Below are 19,708 nucleotides of genomic sequence, written 5' to 3'. Positions count from 1 at the left end.
ATCACTCTTACTGTACTTCATTTGAATAAGAATAAGAAGAATCATCTTATGGAAAACATGTGGATATTTTATATGGGAAACATCGAAATTGTAGCAAAATTAGGATAACAACGTTTATGACCTGGAAGACATTCTTTTATGTAATGTCTTTCAATTCGATTTTTAAACTGTTTTTTGAATGATGTTATTAAATTACAGATGAAATCGAACGTCAATTGTTTACTTGCAGTATACGCAAGACTGCCTGAAAAGAAGAAAAAAGATGAATCGCAGTTTAAATTGTTGCTTTAAATATTGTAGATGATAATTATGTTAGACGACGATCTTCCAAAATTTCGACACAACCAGTAAGGGGATTTAAACATCCTATGTTACGTTCAGCTGACATCACATTCTGTATCATTGGTTAAGCGGTCCTGAAGTTTTTACTTCGTCAGACTTTGCCCAAAACTTTTAATATCTCACTTAGTTCTTGTTAACCTGATTTTACCTCTAATCAATTCACCGAGACGTTGAAATTTTGATATTCGAATTGTCGGATTTTTATTTTCTCCTTCTGGGTTAAAGGGGCATTTCAGACGATTTTCATAGGTTTTTTTTTTATATATATATCATGTAGTATATAAATCAACAGCTGCATTTATAGACTTGAGGAATTATTGTGGCCCTTGAGCAGAGAAACCAATAATCTGAAAATCTTGAACAAATCACACTGAACAGTGTTGATGATGTAGGAACCTCACATATTTCAGAAATGTAGCAGTGTAAATCGATTACTATACCGCTTGCTTAACAAATTCACCTGTGTAGAATCTATTTATGCCTTTTTCTTTTGTTCTGCTTCCTTGAGCTCCAACTCGTGCATTCTTATGGTGAGGCTGCCATGTCATCATCCTTGTTCATTGCAATTTGTTATTAACTTTTGAAAACATTATTTCTCATTCCAGTCACTATAAATTCTGAAACTCTGTACTCAGTATAACTTATATGGTTGTTCAAACGTAAAAGTCTGAAAATCTTCCTGCCGGACATGCCGGAGTTCCCCTTTAATACTTCTTTCTTTCTAGATGAAAAGAAAAGCAGTGTTGGATATTCTCCACAAAGAAGAAAGGTGGTGACGAAGTCAGCATTTCTATTCAGCCACGAAGATTTTTACTTGATTGCGTAATGGTTAATATAATCTACTTTATGAGTTGTCATCCCTTGTTCTAAGACATTATAAGAAAGATTTATGAAGGAGGTAGTTCCGCCGATCTGTCATCGAGGCTGGTTCTCACTGAGATGTCATTTCAAAGAATTACAACAGTGAGGATGTTTTATTGTTATTTTAACATAAACTAGACTTTGATATTTGTGTCCAGCACTTGTTGAAGAAAATCTAATTGTGTGGATACTCTGGTATAGACGCCCGGTAGTCTCTCCAGCCCGCACTCCTGGCCGAAGCTGACGATGCCCAGGAGATACCAAACCCCCTGGTCGTCTTGGCATTGCAGGGGTCCACCGCTATCACCCTGATGACGGAGTATAAAGATCCAGAGAACGAGGGTTAGATGTTAAAGGGATTGCATAGTTTTGGTTGAGACCTAATTTCAAGTTTCTAACATTTTTTTTTTGGTGAGATAATGAGAAATCTCTTACGAGATATGAAAGAGCATGTAATTCCCTGAGGAATTCAACGTTTATTTGATGAAAATTGGTTTTGATATGGCTGAGATATCCAGAACAGAGCAATTCTAAGAAAGTGTGGGACCCACACTTTATTACGATCGCTTTGTTTTACTTTGTTTTTGGATGTTTCAGTCATTCCAAACCCGATTTTCATCAAATAAACTTTGAATTCCTCTTAGAATGGTATGTTCTGTACTATTTCATAACAAAATATTTCATGCTTATTTATATAAACAATTAATATAAAAATAAATAGTAAACATGAATTTATAAATAACTAGGGAGCGTAACGCATGACGAGCAGAACACGGCTGGGAAGAGTTGTGCCTCGGTGACGTCTGACTCTCCGCCAAGACTTACTCATTAGCATATTCACCATGCAGATTCACACTTTTTCATTCAAAATTTACGAGCTTATTTGATGATTTGAAAGTTTGTTTTTGGTGAAAGTAGTTCATTGGAGGTACCAACAACAACATATCTTTTTGAAATTCGTGAGGACTGCCTCACTTTAAGGGAAGAGAGCAGTGAGCAGTGGTCATTTTGGATGAACAAAATACCAAAAACCTAAACAAAACAAAAAACCGAGGCTTTAAGCCACGGGGGGGGGGGGGGGGGGTGGGGATATTCCCCATGTCGATCTGTCACTTTAAACATGCATACAATTGTGACTGACTGATTGATTGATTAAATAAACGATTGATTGATTGGATTTGATTGTATTGTATTGATTAAATGATCTGAGTATGCATTAATCTTGTACTTTTCTTCTTGACTGAGTGACTATGTCTGTGCATGATATTATTTGTGATAACTGTGCTTAAAAGATCTTGATATTGTTAATCAACCTTCCATAACACAATGGAATCATTTAAAACGTGACAGAAAATCGCCAGAAAATTCCTAAACTATCATAACATAATCAAAAATGTGAGCAAAAGAGCAATTTGTTTGAATGAGAACACTTATTTGGACTGCTGGCTCAATTTTTCATCTTCTTTCAATTTGGCCCAAGCCATTTTTCACACTCTGGACAAAGAGCGTCAGTGTTCAGCCTAGCGTGAACAAAAAATTGTTTTGTTGATTGCACTTGATAGATGAGACTATTGGGTATCCATAAATATGAAAAAATCTTCCAAATATTTTGAAATGTTATTTAGACAATTTTTTCAAAAGTGTAACGTGTTTTTTTATACGCCCTGTATACATAAATATATATAATGTAATATATATATATATATATATATATATATATATATATATATATATAGCGTGTGTGTGTGCGTGTGTGTGTGCGTGATAAGTTTCTGCTTACCGAGCATGCATCGCTCCTTCCGTCCTCCCAGCCAGCACACAGCTGCCTATCAGTGAGCGGGTCGTGATAGCTGGAGTACCACTCGCTGCACACGGCGGTATCAATGAGTTGTACTGGCGCCTCCTGTAGCTGTGTAATTGGGACCTCTGGTATGGTGATGATGATGATAATGATGATGACGATGATGACGATGATGATGGTGATGACCATGATGACGATGATGATGATGATAATAATAATAATGATAATGATTAGAAGGAGAGGGAGAGAGAGAGGGAGAAAGATAGAGCACACGCGTAATTTTTCCTTTGTCTTAGAGGGAAATCAGTGTCACTGCCAGCTGACTGCATCAAAGGGATGCATACCATAAAAATATCCATCATCCTGCTTCCTTGAGTCCACGCTCGAGCATTCTTATGGTGAAGCTGCTATGTCATCATCCTTGTTCATTGTGATTTGTTACAAAGTTTGAAAATATTCTCATTCCTTATCAATTCATATTATCAACATCATTCCTTCTAAATTCTTATACCCTCTAGCCCATCCAGAATATCCAACCCAGAATAACCAATTCATAGCGGTTCAAATGTAAAAGTCTGAAAATCAGTTCGAGTTCTCCTTTAAGTATAGAAAAGAAAAGAGAAAGTTCTCACGTATATGAAAGTCATCAGTCCCCCAGCCGGTGATATAGCAGTTGGTGAAGTTGAACTCCGACGATAAGGTGTTAATGCAGACCGGCTGCACGTGGTCGGTGAAGTTCACCGGTGACGATAGCTTCACGAGGGCGATGTCGTTCTCGTCGGTGCGGACGTTGAAGTCGGAGTTGGAAAAAGCGGTCGTGGTGCGCTCCTCCCTGTAGGATGACGGGGCGCCAGACAGTTTGTTGTCACCGAGGACAATATCGTCGAAATAAGATCTATTGTGGCAGTGAGAATACAAGACGAATGAAGAGATAAAAGTAATCCAAGCTATCCGAGCTCTACAACATTGAAACATTGAAATACCGGTACAAGGGGGAAAATATCTCCCTCAATATCACTGTTCTTTCATTATTATGTTAACACTTACTGTCCGAGGCAGGTATAATGTCAAGTTGCCAAATTTCCTGAAACTACCCCCCCCCCCCCCCGTGTATTTTCTACCTCGGTGTTACATCTAAATTTTGAAAAACTAACGGTACTTTTGGTCCCATTGAACTTGAATATTATCTCATTTTGTTTCATGATGAACATTTTAATGATTTTATTTTTTTTTTGGGTGGGGATGGGTAGAGGGGTGTTGTCACTGCCATTACTGTTCATTGGTGTGGTTGCAGTGGCGGATCCAGAGGGGACGCAAGAGGCGCACACCCCCCTTTATTTATCGTTAAAAACAAAAGAAATGAAATGAAACCCGGAAGTGGCACCAGAAATGTAAGTTACGCCCCCCCCCCCCCCCCCCCCCCCCCCCTTTACAGAATTCCTGGATCCGCCCCTGGGTTGTAGTTCGGTTGTGAAAAGGCTATAACAGGTCGGACTTTCAAGTTGACATGTCAAAATAAACCTTTATACAAAAATAAAACGGCTGTCATTTCAATTATATCAATGTCAATATCGTAACACAAGTGCGTACAACACGTGTACATGTATGTACGTGTGTGAGAATACCTACACACAGTGCTGTGCGGTGATGGCCCATTCTTGGTGAATCAGCACTGCTCCGCACTGATGTCCCCTATTCAAGCGAAGTGATCCCATCCACGGCCAGCTGCCCGGAGCAGCGTCCGTTCCACCGACGATGCGGGACTCGACGTCGTCGTCAGCCACCGCTGGACGCGTTCCGCATATATCTGAGGTCGTGAATGCAAATTGAAGTAGGCGATGACGTTGTAGAAGCAATTAAATTTAAGATGCAGTTTGATTAGAAGAGACATATTGCATAGAAACAAGATGAAAACAAAAGTGCGTGAAAGTGTTGGATGACACTTTTGGAGCGAAGGAGCGAGATTGACCCGAAAAAACAAAAAAGACGAAGGAGAAGAATTTAGCCAAAATGAAGTCACAAAAGCAACATTATACATAATAATGTGAGCAATGTGAATTGCTACAAATGTGATCATTGGTGTTTTTGAGAGGTGCATTATTTTCTATTCTTCTTTTCCCTCTCTTTGTTTTAAGTTCAATTACAATAATTTATTCATGGATTGTCGCTTTTCCGGTAATAATGTTCTCAATTCATAACAATGATTTGCCACAAAAGGACTGACCTTCCTACACTTTTTCTAGTTAGGACCAACATAACATTTTTTACAAGTCCTATTAGCATTGCATATAAGTCATGTTTACCACGGGGCCCACGGGACTGAAAGACTTGATGTATTGAATCAATTATTTCGAGGGTATCGCTGTTACGAATCAGTACCTGGGAGAGCGGGGTGAATTTTTGGTTGGCGTGTGATTGGAGGTGACGTCACAGTGATATCACTATTTGTGGGCGTGGCAGTCTTCAGTGACACCTCTGACAGAAAAACAATTGACGTTTGGGTTCTTCTGTCCATTTCAGTTGTGCTTTCCTCTAGTTTCGTGGTTGCCATGACGGTTGATTCTTCTGCGGTTGTTGCCAGCTGTGTGGTTGCGATGGGCGAGTCAGTCGTTTGCAACTCAGACACGGTAGTCTCTTCGTTAGTCGTTGCATCTATAAGTGTTGTACGAGGTGGCAACGAACTCGTGGCAAATCTCAACGTAGAACTATCCTTTGAGAGGACGGTGATTGGCATGTTCGATTCGCTGCTCACCGATTCCGAAGTGGAGTGTGTTGACAACCTGGGCGTTGCCGTTGTTTCAAGTTCAGCAAAAGATGATTCTGTGCTTGTTGCAGGTGTATTGGAGTCTATCGAAGGAATGGTTGTCAGTGAAATCTGTTGAACTGAACAAACGGAAGGAAAGGAAGCCATCAGCAGTAAGACACTAATACGTTAATTTGCCACTAAAGATATCAACCATAGAGATATAAGGAATGGGAAACGATGATTGAAAATGACTCATGAAATTACCACGATTTGATGATCAAAGAGTAAATTTAGTTTTGTGGTCGAGAGACGCAGAAACCACATTTGGAAGTTTCTTAAATCTGTGCTAGATAACATTGTCTTGACAGCTTCGTGATATATACCAGGTATGAATTAGCCAAAATATGAGACATGTCAACATAATGAGTTATTCTAATCACATATTTTTTTAATAGACGAGTTTGTTGCTCAACATCAGTAGTTGAAAAACTGACACCACCACAACAGAGAAAATGCAGTGCGTAACGTGAAGTTGTTCATGATATTCATTTGCCCTGTTTCATTGGTTATTATCTATTTATCTGTCTATCCATCTCTATCTATCTATCTATCTATCTATCTATCTATTTATCTATCTATCTATCTATCTATTCATTTATCTATCTATCTATCTATCTATCTATCTATCTCTATCTATCTGGCCATAATTGCCATATAAAATACATATGGTGCACAGGGGTAAATATATCAATGATAATATCAATGCATTTCATACCGGAATCAATTTGCACAGAACCAAAAAAGACATCGAAGGCTGCGAAAGGTTCAGAATACACATAGACAGCGTCCTCGATTGTGACCTGCACCGCCAAGACAACTTCCGCTTCCGTGTCAGCGAAATCCGGCGCTGACAGTAGATAAACCTCAAATACTATTCGGACACTCCCTGGTCTGAAAGATAAAATAACAGAATGCAACTCAAATTCTGTTCTTTGGTGGAATGAAATGAACCGTAATGAAAATAACAATGATACTTGCAATGATGTCTTAACAATTAACTGCTGATAAGCAAAAGAAAGGTAATATTTATAAGAATTGGCCTACGGAAACTTCCCTTGTATAGATAATAATGAAAAGCGATATTGCCATGATAATGATATGACTACTTGAAAAAAAAATGTGCGTACATTAAGATGCCTTTTCGCGTTATATGGGTACTGGTAGTCTGAATGGCACACATTTGAACTTCTTCTACCTCGGAAAAAAAAACCCAAAAACATTATTTCTGATGACCACTGAACACAAGTTATATTTCCAACTCCTCAAGCGGATGATTACGGTTTTTGTCGCCTTCAGAACAATACATCAACAAACGAGCAAATATTATAACATTAAAGTACACATAATTTCAAGAGTATTTCGTTAGCAAACGCTGCTCATCTATAGTAATACTTTCAATAATAAAATTATTATACGGATAGATTACTTACTCGAATCGTACTACTTCACATCCATCGTAATAGGCTGCCATATCGCTTGACACGAACGTGGCATTCATCTGTAGGGAATTGCGAAACTGCTAGTATCAGAAAAAATACTCTTAAGCAAGCAAAAGATCTCACTTCACTATACATCTAACTTTTATTTCGTAATATATGACATTGCGTATGATCTTATACGAAAAATTGGGTAGACTTCGTTCCCATGGTACCATCCCTACTGAAAAGATCACAGAGTCTCACACTAGTGTGTTCAGTATGCTCACATAGTCGACTATTTGAAAATACTCGCATTTAACAGTGTGGAGATGATTTCACACTGTGGTTTGGTTTTCACAGAGTGTTCGCATGGGACACACTGTGGATTGATGATTCACAGTGTGTTCACACTGTTAAAACTCTCGAATATAACAGTGTGAAGAGATTTCACACTGTGTTCACAATGTGTTCATATTGTGTTCATACTGTGTTTCTCACACTGTGAGATACTGTGTTCTTTCCAACAGGGATAATAACTCTGCAAAACACTCGTCTTTCTTAATTCTCTCGTATATACAATTCATTTATCGACCTACTTCTATAATTCATTTCGCTAGAATTAAAGGCTTTGGTACTCATTTGCGAGGAAAATGAATTATTTTTAACATAATCAGACTTACGGCTGAAATGAAAGCAGCCTCCTTTTCGATGTAAACAGGCGAAGTTGGATCCGACAGCTCTGGCCGATATGTTTCGTTGACACGTAGAGAGCCCTCAACAATAAGTTTGCCTGTTAATGTGCACAAATCGGCCAAAGACGGAAAACTAGCAATCTATACAGACAACACTGATTTTTACCTTACGAAATAAAAGCCAAGATCTACGCATGTTGCCATTATCCGTCCTTAATTCTTGAGCAATGATGGTATGTGATCGAACAAAGTTAGACATTCTCGTTTGTTGATTTTGTTACACATGACCGATTGTGTTCTAAGCGGTACCAGCTACAGTTCGAAAACAAAATAATACAAACACATTTTACAGTGTATTTTTTACATAAATTATTGCTTTGGAGGAGATTACCAACTAGAAATCAAGTGTGGTGTGATTCACACAAGCTATCACATCAAGAAGAAAATGAAAGAAGAGCAGCAGCAACAAGGAAAAGCAGAGACCCCTAGTTCTGTTCTACAGCACTACCCTACTGGAAAGAACACAGTGTCCCACAGTGTGTTCACAGTATGTTCACAGTGTGTTCATAGTCGACTATGTGAAAACGCTCGAATGTAACAGTATGAAGATGATTTCACACTGTGGTGTGATTTTCACAGAGTGTTCTCATAGTAATGCTTTGTTTTTGATGACTCACGTGTTCATACTGTTAAAACGCTCGAATTTAACAGTATGAAGAGATTTCACACTGTGTTCACACTGTCTTCCTCACTGTGCATCTCACACTGTGGGACATTGTGTTCTTTCTAGCAGGGCATGAAGACTTGTACGTTTGCTAAGTTTGGATCAAATCTGAAGCATATGATTACCAGAATTCTTTCAGCAAAACTCTGTAAGCGGAAACTAAGATTCCTTGATGTCACCGAAATATGCCATTTTGGTTCCATATCATTCGAATAGAATAATGGAATGAAATGAATATCTTACCTCTTAATCTCGAATCATTCAGCACTGTTGATTAGATATAGATAAAAACAATCGTTAGGAACATCGACACAGAAACAGAAGGAATTCAAAGTTTAAGTGAGAATGCGTCTTATGTTGTTGCGTCAAAGGGGAGGGCTACGTTCACGTTTGATAACTCATGCATGGGATCGCCAATTTCAATAAATATCTCTGGCAGCACAACTAAACAAGTATTGTATCCTTGTGATACTCTATTGCTCATCCATAAGTACAATATATAGAACACGGATTGATACATGTTGACAACAGGCAAAAGATGATACAGTATAATGCCCACAAGTTGCACAGGAGGCATTAGGCATTGAAAGTACACGATGACAACACTCAACAATGAAACAGCAAAAACAACAACCATGACAAGATGATAATTATGCCAATGATTTCTTTATATCTTCTAGCTTTGTCAAACATTAAAAGGAAGCTGGAAGAGAGGCAGTCTAGTCCTTAATTTTCTTCTCTTTATAAGAAATATTTGCTTGATTGATTGATTGATTGATTGACTGATTGATTGATTGATTGATTGATTGATAGATAGATAGATAGATAGATAGATAGATTGATTGATTGATAGATTGATTGATTGATTGAGTGAGTGAGTGAGTGAGTGATAGATTGATTGATTGGTTGATTGATTGATTGATAGATTGATTGATAGATTGATTGATTGATTGATTGATTGATTGATTGATTATTTTGCTTCTTGCTTCTGGAAGGATTTTTTTTCTGCGATATAAGTAAATAGTACAAGCAATGCTTGATCTAATACATTTTAAACAACATAAAGTTCAATAACTGCAAAAGAAGACGAACGTAGTAAGATACAGAAATGACAAACAATAACTCAAAGCAATGTGGATTAAATAGACGTAAGCTGATCTTACATTACAGGGGGGCATAGGTAATAACAGCTATGGAAAGTGCAGATGGATGCCACAATATACAGGGGAAGAATATAGCGTGAAGGAATGACCGGTCTTTTTTACATAAAATGATGTACAAGATGGCTTCCATTATAGCCTACATTTTTTTTTAAATCAAAGTGCATGCATGAAATTGAAATATGTTTCAAATTACCTTGCGTAACATAAAGAATTTTGAAGAAAAACTACAGGGACCTTTCAGCGAACTTTTTTTTTTGGGGGGGGAGGGGATTTGGGTGACATGAATGGTATGCATACTACTGAATTCATGTATAGGCGCAAGCTTACAGGTAAGGTCGTTTTTGACACATCAGATCCAGTATTAATCTGCAGAATAATTGGCCCTGCGTTCTGAACCCCCCAGGTGTTCATTTCGGCCCGACTCATAGTAGTTAACGAAGGTGGTACAAATAAAACCATGGTTTAAACCATGCACAAAAACCATGGAGCGCCAAGTGTCGCATGGAATATTTCGTTACAAAATCAGTCATTTCGTCGATGAAATGATCATTAACGAAATGTCAACATTTTGTAACTAAATGAACATTTCGTCCACGAAATGATAATGTCGTTAACGAAACGGTCATTTTGTCGACGAAATGACCAATTTCGTAACGAAATATTCCGTGCGACACTTGGTGCTCCATGGTTTTTGTTCATGGTTTTTATTTGTACCACCTTCGTGAATTCGGGCCTATGAGTAATAACCTCAAATTTGATCCTCACCTGTGTTCATTATTACGAAATAAACCAGCAGCGCGATACACCCCAGGAGCAGGAGAACAAAGAAGACGATGCAGCACGCCACTGCGAGGTTCTTACACGGATGCGATTTCCGTTCTTCGTCGACTCCCAGGTCGATGCTTGCCGCGCTGGTCGGGTAACCCCGGAAGTCGGCTGGGTAGTTGACGTCGACGCTCGATGTCGATGTCGACCTGACTTTGATGCTGGTGAGGTCTGTCGGCGTAGACTCGTTGAGCTCGAAGGCGTCGTTGACCTTGTAGATTTTCGCGGTCCGATGCTGTGGGCAGCAGAAAACAATGTCTACCATCAAAACAATCTACATCGTTCTTTTAATTGCCAATATCATGTAAACACGACGAAGCCTAATGATAGCAACGAGAAACCTGTGTAATTGTCATTTGTTAGTTTAAAGGGTCTCTTCAAAATTTCCTGCGAATGAACGCAGATAACATCTCTCACAGTCACATCAAAACTTTAAGCGATATAGGCGCATTTCGACATTAGAAAAAACGATATTCTGCAGAGAGAGCATTATGGGATTGTAAGTGATGAAGTATAATGTTTAAATTTGAATAAAGAAAGATTCAAATCACACGATGTTTTATCTATACATGCAAGCGTTGAGGTGTATCTGACATGTAATGGGCCAATTAATCAACAAGAAGACTTGCATAAGAATAATTATAGTCTCCTACTAGAAAGTTGAACTGAACTAAAGATGTTATGAAATTAATAAAGACAATTAATGTTCACAGCTGAAGTCGACACAACCTTTCAAGAGCAGTACGAGTCCTCACAATATTTCCGTACTTACATTCATGGTGAAGACTTCGACAGTCAGTGACAACTTCTTCTATCACAGGTTCGGATCAGATCCTTGAAATGAAAACATAAGCATTGGGAAAGTGTTGTTGCATGTCTACTTCTATTTTACGAAGAAGAAATCAAGTCGATGAGAAGAACTTATCTTGTTGTTGAATATGTTTTTAGGAGAGAAAAAAGAGAGATAGAGAGAGGGAGAGATTCTGTTTATTCTATAGTTTGAATACCTACCAACATGATTGTGTATATTATAATCTACCTGAACGTATAAAACAAAGTGACTCAGCATGAAAGTTAAAATCTATGTTAAAAACTCATCTCTTTAGTAGCATGTGCGGCTGGTACAATCTGAACATTATGAAACTGTAACTTCCTCTTTCCTTTTTTTTTTTCTCTTTTTTTTCACAGCTAAAAACATTTTAAATGTGATAGGCGCTTTATGAATGTTGTCAGTTATTATTATTACAAATTTCCTCTCAATTCCCAGCTGTATCTACGGTTGTCTTCACTTGCTGAATAAAATCCATGTACCATGCTACCAGACTTGGCAGTTGAACAGCACGTGAAAGCCAAGCATAATAGTTAGGGGAGCACGATATGTCAGCTGCTGTTGATAACCACGATTATGCACTGTAAAAACATCGGTGTTAGATTTAACACCATGGGTGTTAAATTTAACACCGATCAAGTGTTAATAGAGGACCACACCCACAGGTGTAGAAAATGCACTGTGATGGTGTTGAAAAGTGTTCACCTGACACTTCGTGGTGTTAATTTGACAGTGTACCTGGTGATATTTTGACACTGTACTGGTGTTAATTAAAAAATGACACCACATGGTGTTGACTTGATATTTGTTGGTGTTAATATCAGTGGTTTAACACCCGTCCAACTTCAATAAGAGACCACACCAGCTGGTGTTACTGTGGTGTAGATTTATTTTCACATTTTTTCAAAAGTCTAATATTTTAATGTAAAATTCTTGATTGTCTTGTTTAAATTAAAAATGAACAAGAAGTGCAGTTACTAAGAAACTCTTCAAAAAACAGTTTTATATTTGGAAATGACACCCGGAGGTGTTAATTTAACACCACAAATGAGCACCGAAAACTTAACACCAGCTCGGTGATCACTATTTAACACCGGACTTTTTGCAGTGTGTGTAACATCACCAGCTTCAGTCATCATAGGTGAGAGAACATCTCTTAAATCGCAGGTGAACGTAACGATCGAGCATATCGTGCATATGTTACTATTATACGCCAGTAAGCACGGTAAGACCTGACAGTATCACCACCAAACACGCACTTCAGCTGAGAGTTTGGTAGCTCTTCACAAACGGCAAACATCCCAAGAGAGGGAGAGATGTGTGTGTGTGTGTAGAACGTATAAAGTCCGTGTTGACTTAGTTTGGATGACTCTGTAAAGAATTGTAGACTCCGGGCGTAGAAATGATCAAAAATAAGCCGTATGGCATGAGTGATACAACAATATCACTATATTGTACATTAGGGATTCCAGGAGCAAATAATATTCTCGCATCTAACATTATTCAACTATCTCTCACCATCGCAGAGTTTCAGCGGCATGAGCCGACTTAACATGATTTACTATGGACCAAGGTCTTGGGATCATATTTGAAGAAATTGTGTTTTTGGTGGGTTTTTTTTCAAACGAATAGTAATCTCAATCACCGCTATTGAGTACGTGAGTCAACAAAAGTGCAGTTGCCTTCGTAACCACTAAAATGTCCTGTACATAACTATAAGAACACACAAGTTTGTATAAGTTTCGTGTACATTTTCTGCCCGCCGAGCGCCGGTCCATTAAAATTCACTAATCCAGGATGCCATCGCAAAATCAAGCTTTTAAGATAAATCTCAATTTCCCTTGAAACACGTTTCGTCATTTAAGTATGGCTATGCATTGGTTTGGGAGAGTACTCATTCAAGGTTCAAGGTTCAAGGTTTGAGTGAATTTTGTCACACACAGCAGATCTATTGACAGTGTCTTTTTGACAGTGTACATTGGATGCCATATTATGTTTTCTATGTGCATGTATGATTATAGTTGCATCCTGCTTTGAGATCAAGAGGTAGACAATAGGCAAACTGCCATATTGTTATTATTATCATTATAATTATTGCTATTATTGTTATTATTATTGTCATCCTTATTACTGTTATTATTATTATTATCATTATCATTATTATTATTATCATCATTATTATCATTATTATTATTATTATTATTATCATTATTATCATTATTTTTACTATTACTATCATTGGCAATTTTAGTGCCGTTGAAAGCAATTCGTTGTTCCCCAGGGATTAAAAAACAGTATTACAGAACATGAGTATTGTTTTTGAAGCTGAAAACGTAATCGGTAGCATACGGTCAGTTTGATTGTTCAAAACATGCAAATACTGCTGTGTACACAATAACTAAACACACATATTTCTAGCAGTGTTTTTCTACGCTGTCTACAGGAATTGTTAAAAAATAAGTAAATACGGAGGCAGCCAAAGTCATCGCAACCAGCATAACGCCCGGGATTTACGCCTTTGACTTATACGTGTGTGCCTGGTCTCTAAGCTAATGAGTTAAGACATTAATAGGTCACAACCTGAGGGTGTTTCCCCCCGAATGGAGTCAGGAAATATGCCGACATGTTACATGAGCTTTATCGTTTGGTGTGTGAGAAATACGTCTGATATAACAATGATTAAAAAAGGCTTTCAGTCTTTGCTAAAGCAGCTGTATTCATGCCACTGGGATTTCGATTTACAGTATTGGTGCCTGTGGCCTTGACTGTTGTATGAGAATTATAATATGAATGACTGAAGTAGATTTTCTTTTTTTATGCCTCCGCCACGAAGTGGTGCCGGAGGCATTATGTTTTCGGGTTGTCCGTCCGTCCGTCCTTCCGTCCGTCCGTCCGTCCGTCCGTCCGTCCGTCCGTCCGTCCGTCCGTCCTTCCGTCCGTCCGTCCTTCCGTCCGTCCGTAATGAATTTTGTGGACAAGGTAACTATCAAAAACTGTTGAGGTATCCTAATGAAACTTGGCATGTATGTGTATTAGGGGGTGAAGTTGTGCCTATCAACTTTTGGGTGCACATGCTCAAGGTCAAAGGTCAAAAGGTCAAGGTCAAATACATAAAATTTCACAATTTCCACCATATCTATTGAATGCCTGAAGATATTTTCTTGAAACATAGTGTATACATGTATTACCCAATTAAGATTCTCTGGTGAAAGTTTGGATCATGAGGTCAAAGGTCAAAGGTCAAAAGGTCAGGGTCAAATACATAAAATTTCACTATTTCCACCATATCTATTGAATGCTTGAAGATATTTGCTTGAAACTTAGTGTATACATGTATTACCCAATTAAGATTCTCTGGTGAAAGTTTGGGTCATGAGGTCAAAGGTCAAAGGTCAAAAGGTCAAGTAAAAATATTAAAACTTCTTTTTTTCTCCGTACTTTGGAAAATTGTTCAAGGTATCTTCATGGAACATAGTATATACATGTACTGACTGGAAGTGATTATCTAGAGAATGTAGGGTTCATGGGGTCAAAGGTCAGGGGTCAAAGTTCAAGTACAACACTTCAAAATTGTACTATTTCCCTCATATTCATGCAATGCCAGCAGGGTTATTTTTTTTACACTTGGTGTATGCATGTGTGATCTCATAGAAATTCTCTGGAAAGTTTTTTTTTCTTCTTTTTTTGCCTCAAAGGTCAAAAGGTCAAAGATCAAGTGAAAGTGCTGAACTAACTTTTTCCTCCATATCTCGGAAGTGGCTCAAGTTATCTTGAAACTTAAGTACATATTATGCATGTTCTATCTGAAAGTGATTATCTTATGAATTTTAGGGTCAAGGGCCAGATGAAAATGGTAACAATTTACTATTCAATTCAGAAATTGCACTTTTTTCTCCACACCTGTACCTTGAAAATTACTCAATGCCTAAATGTATGAATGGGTCAAAGTCAAGTTAAAGTCCTTAAATCCCTAGATACATGCTCTCCTATTCATCCAATTAAACCTAGGTCAAGGAAGGTGAACATTCAACACATTTGTGACAAACTTGTCATTTCAATATTTTGCCAATTTTGTGAAAATGTAATCACACATTGTCCACATGTACATGTACTATCTAGACCTATTGGGAAAATCATGCATTATGGCGGAGGCATACCAGTTGCCAAAGCGACATTTCTAGTTTTAATCTGGAATCAGAAACAAGAGCATAGAAATTTGAGAGTGGAGGATATTTTCAGGTTAGCCCTCCCCCTACTCCAAGCGGAAATGAATCAATAGAAAATTGACCTGCGTATATATTTCCCTGAAAGTATTCATTCATAGTCACAGTGCCTTAATCATAATGATATGAAACAAAAATAGCACAAGCCATTCGATATGTAGCTAATGATCCCGTCACAGTGAAGCTTGACGTCATGTATGACTGATTATTGGAATATTTCGTGATGAGGACCGGTTGCAGATTTGTTACGAGTATAGGCCTACTTACCGTAAAGAGACCGAAGTGAGTCCGTAGATCTTCCTCAGGATGAAACCCAACACACTGCCATTGAAATAACGTGGAAATATGTTCCATTACCTTGAATCGATCCCCTTGGGCCTCCTCTTTCAATAAAGGAAATGACTCGATGATAACATGATACTATTGGATCCAAATGACGGTATCTCTGAGGTCAAAGATATAAAAAGTAAAGCCCAATTTTTAGTGTCGGTCCCCGCTATTAGGGCCTTAGCCGTATCCACTTACACAGTACTAAGTGGCATTTCAATTTCGAAAACTCGGGTCAAAAGACACCAAGAATTCTGAATGGGTTCCTTTTCAAGTGTACAAAATTGGTTGTTGAAGTTACCGGCGTGTATAGTATCAGGCACATATCAAAGGGCACAGGTAATGCCATTGTTATGTATATAGGACCAATTTGTATGCCTTCACTCACCGACCCCATCCCCCCCCCCCCTCGTTCCTCTTCTCAAAAACACACAGAAGGGGATAGAAAATGAGGCGTGGGCAATAATGACGTCACAATGGAAGACTGGAAGAAGTGTGCAGTCACCCGTGTTGCCCATCTTTACAAAAAGTGTATGCAACCAAACCAAGTCAACAGAGTAGGAAAAAAGGAAGAAAGAAATGTGCACAGCGTTGGAAAAACAGACACGCGAAAACAAATATGGGCTGGTCCTAGAAACATGGCGTATATTTTGGAACATTTTTCCGATCAAACTAGCTCTCTTATTTGCGAAACGCTCTTCAACATTATACAGTATTGACTCCCGAATACATCAACCATTGACGGGTTCATTGTATCACCAACTCACATGAAAGTTTTTTTTTTTCTTTTTACATATCTCATTAGTGAGTGTCAAGCATCAGTTCTATCCGCATCATTTTCTTTCCAAATAAGAAAACATTATATATACACTATAATCTGAGGAATTAAAAACTGATACGGTCAGACCTGTCTATAGCGGCCACCAAATGGAGACGAAAAAGGTGGCAGCTACTGACAGGTGGCCGCTATAAACAGGGTCTTTAATATGTTTTTTTTTTCTCTCGAAGGGATTTGTTAAGTGGCCGTATGCAGCAGGTGACCGCTAGGGCAGGTTTGACTCTACTTTATTAAGATGTGAAGACTTGAAACAATAACAGTATAATATGAATCGTCTCCTCAAGGAACCTGGACACGTCAAAGATCCATCTTAAACCTCTGCAAGTCGACCATTCGTGATATCATATGCACACACACACTTTTTTTGTCAATATTTTATTTTTCTTCCTGTTTCATATAAACAATATACAAAGATTATTACTTCATGACTGTAACATAAATTTCATTCTAACAACATAAATTCCACGTTGCCAATATTACGAATAAAAAAGAAAGAATCTTGTATGTAAAAAAAGGAAAAGAAACAAACACATTAAACAGAAGGGAACAAGACTCCCCCCCCCCAACACACACACACGCACACACACACACACACACACACACACACACACACACTCACACACAATCCCATATCCGGTGAACCCGCTCACAATCTCACTTACTCAAATGCTTAAATTACAAAATTACAGTGCTAATGCTGCCAGGGAATCGCTAAATTCCTTTTCTTGATCTTTACAATCTATAATCATCATTAGAATAATTTTGTTTATTGAAGGAAGCACTCCTTTTGATCTGGTAAAAATATATGATATATTTCATAATGAAAATAATGAAACTGCATATTTCGATTCTATTGAAATTTCCTTGGATCCCCATAAAAATCAAATTCCAGTCACTGATGTCTATTTCCCTCAAATCTAATCTATTATTTCTTGCCAAGTTCTTTGAACTTGTTCACAAAACAGAGACATATGTGAATACGTCTCCTCCTCCTTTTTACAAAAAGAACATAATTTATCAGATGGAAATCCAAATCTATAAAGGTGTTTATAGTATATAAGGCACCATGTAATGACTTGTACTGAAATTCCCTGTACTTGCGACAAATTATTGTGCGTCTTTTCCTCAAAAATACTTCCATACTTTCTTCTTTACCAAAATTGTATTGATTACACCAATCTCGTATTTGTAAATTATAATCTTTCTGAAATTGTCTAAAATTAATATTTTCTTAGAATTCAAATTAGACAATGTGCCTATTTGATCCCCAGTTTTAAATCTAATACCAAAATTATTAACGTGAAACCTGTGTATAATGGTCTCTCATTTTCCAATCATTTGGAATAACATTAAACACACACACACACACACACACACACAAAATGATGTGATAAAAAACAAAACAAGCGATTAGCAAACTCATATATACACATACTTTATTTTGTATATAAACTTTCTTGATATCAAAAATTTCTCAAAATGAGATATTTGCAAAACATATACAACTGTAACATCAAAAAGGAACAGATAAAACAGAACAGTCTGGAAAATTGTAAACTTGTACCTACTGCTGTAGTAATAACCAACAGCCTCAACCACAAACAGCAATATCTATGAGTAAATGTTTGTCATGCTTGTTTTGTTTTGTTTTTTTCTGAGGGGAAGCTACCTCTGAAAACAAATTCATAATATGACTCCATTGAGTCCGTAACCACAATGTTGGCAATGTTATAATTCAGCCAATCGTATGTGCATCGTCACACGGGTATGCAGCAGTGTATAGAAATGTCCCTCTTCTATCTGGTTAATGTGATATGATGTGCAATCCTTACAGCCGACATTTTACGATGTATAGTCAGCGTACCTGCAGCGCTGGATACATAGCATAATTATACATTAATGAAGACAAAACTGAATTTAAGTAATACGACTTGAGCAGGAAAGCTTTGTGAAAACAGACGGAATGTGTACATGGAAGACTTCCGTGTCAGGTCGCAACATATACCTTGGGTTTACACTTCTGCGAAAGCATCTTATACGCTTTAGATTTTTATGAGCGAAAAGAAATAGAGTGAGATGGGATGGAGCAGAAGATAAGGAAAGATTGGGGAGAGAGGGTACGATTACAGGCTTATAAAGAGCGCGAAGAGATCCGGATTTTGTTTTGTCTCCCTTTGGTTGGATTGCTCGGTTTGTTGTTCTTTTCTTTATTGTTACAGGCAGGCCCATTGTAAACTGCCATCCCCATTCTTTCACAAGGACTGAAGTAACAACTCACTGCTACTGTAGAGTCATACTTTAAAGTACGAAATGTTGGCTCATACGCTCATGACTAATTCATTCGTTTCTCGAAATGTTCATACATGTTCATACATTCAAACCAAGCGAAATATTGTGAAAAACCCTAAAATGCTCGGACCCGAGTCGTAACAATGGAGACAGAAAAGTGAAATCAGAAAAACAAATGGAAGAGAAGGAATAGGGCAGAAACAATATGATATCTTATTAAAACATACAAACATAAATGCATCTTTGTTTTTGTTGCACATTACAGCACAGACCAGCAATCGTCACTAAACGAACTGACATCCACTCATGTCATAATCATCGTATCAAATGACAACAAAAGCAAAGGTCAGTCAATGTCGCTTATAAAGGCCTTACGAATATACCTTGACAATCCTTACCCAAATGCAGGCCTATTCGACAAACTGCGACAAACCTAACAGTAAAAACAAAATAACAAAAATATCAAATCTGTACATAACATACACGTAGTAATGCCAATCGCTTCGACTCCCAAGATAATATTTCAGACAAATATTTTTTGCCACGTATTTGCACCCTGATTTCTGTTAA

The 19,708-nt window shown here is 37.8% G+C and overlaps 1 protein-coding gene across 1 annotated transcript; it reads right to left on the bottom strand.

Moving 5' to 3' along the window:
* Positions 1 to 378: 378 nt before the first annotated feature.
* On the bottom strand, positions 379 to 16,302 carry LOC139739297 (uncharacterized). Its single transcript, XM_071649913.1, has 13 exons — positions 15,952 to 16,302; positions 11,405 to 11,466; positions 10,573 to 10,867; positions 8,824 to 8,911; positions 8,202 to 8,232; positions 7,905 to 8,061; positions 7,241 to 7,274; positions 6,526 to 6,701; positions 5,384 to 5,887; positions 4,634 to 4,811; positions 3,637 to 3,899; positions 2,984 to 3,129; positions 379 to 1,511 (listed from the first exon to the last, which is right to left on the bottom strand). The coding sequence occupies exons 2-13, from the start codon at positions 11,408 to 11,410 to the stop codon at positions 1,338 to 1,340; spliced, it is 2,052 nt and encodes a 683-aa protein (XP_071506014.1). The 5' UTR covers positions 11,411 to 11,466; positions 15,952 to 16,302; the 3' UTR covers positions 379 to 1,337.
* Positions 16,303 to 19,708: the final 3,406 nt, after the last annotated feature.

The sequence above is a fragment of the Diadema antillarum genome, unplaced genomic scaffold (genome assembly GCF_040938485.1).
Source record: "Diadema antillarum isolate AM-2024a unplaced genomic scaffold, OU_Dant_1.0 seq00000793_RagTag, whole genome shotgun sequence".
In the NCBI taxonomy this organism is placed as follows: domain Eukaryota; kingdom Metazoa; phylum Echinodermata; class Echinoidea; order Diadematoida; family Diadematidae; genus Diadema; species Diadema antillarum.
The sequence above is the reverse complement of the archived record's forward strand: the minus strand, read 5'-3'. Positions and strand labels throughout refer to the sequence as shown.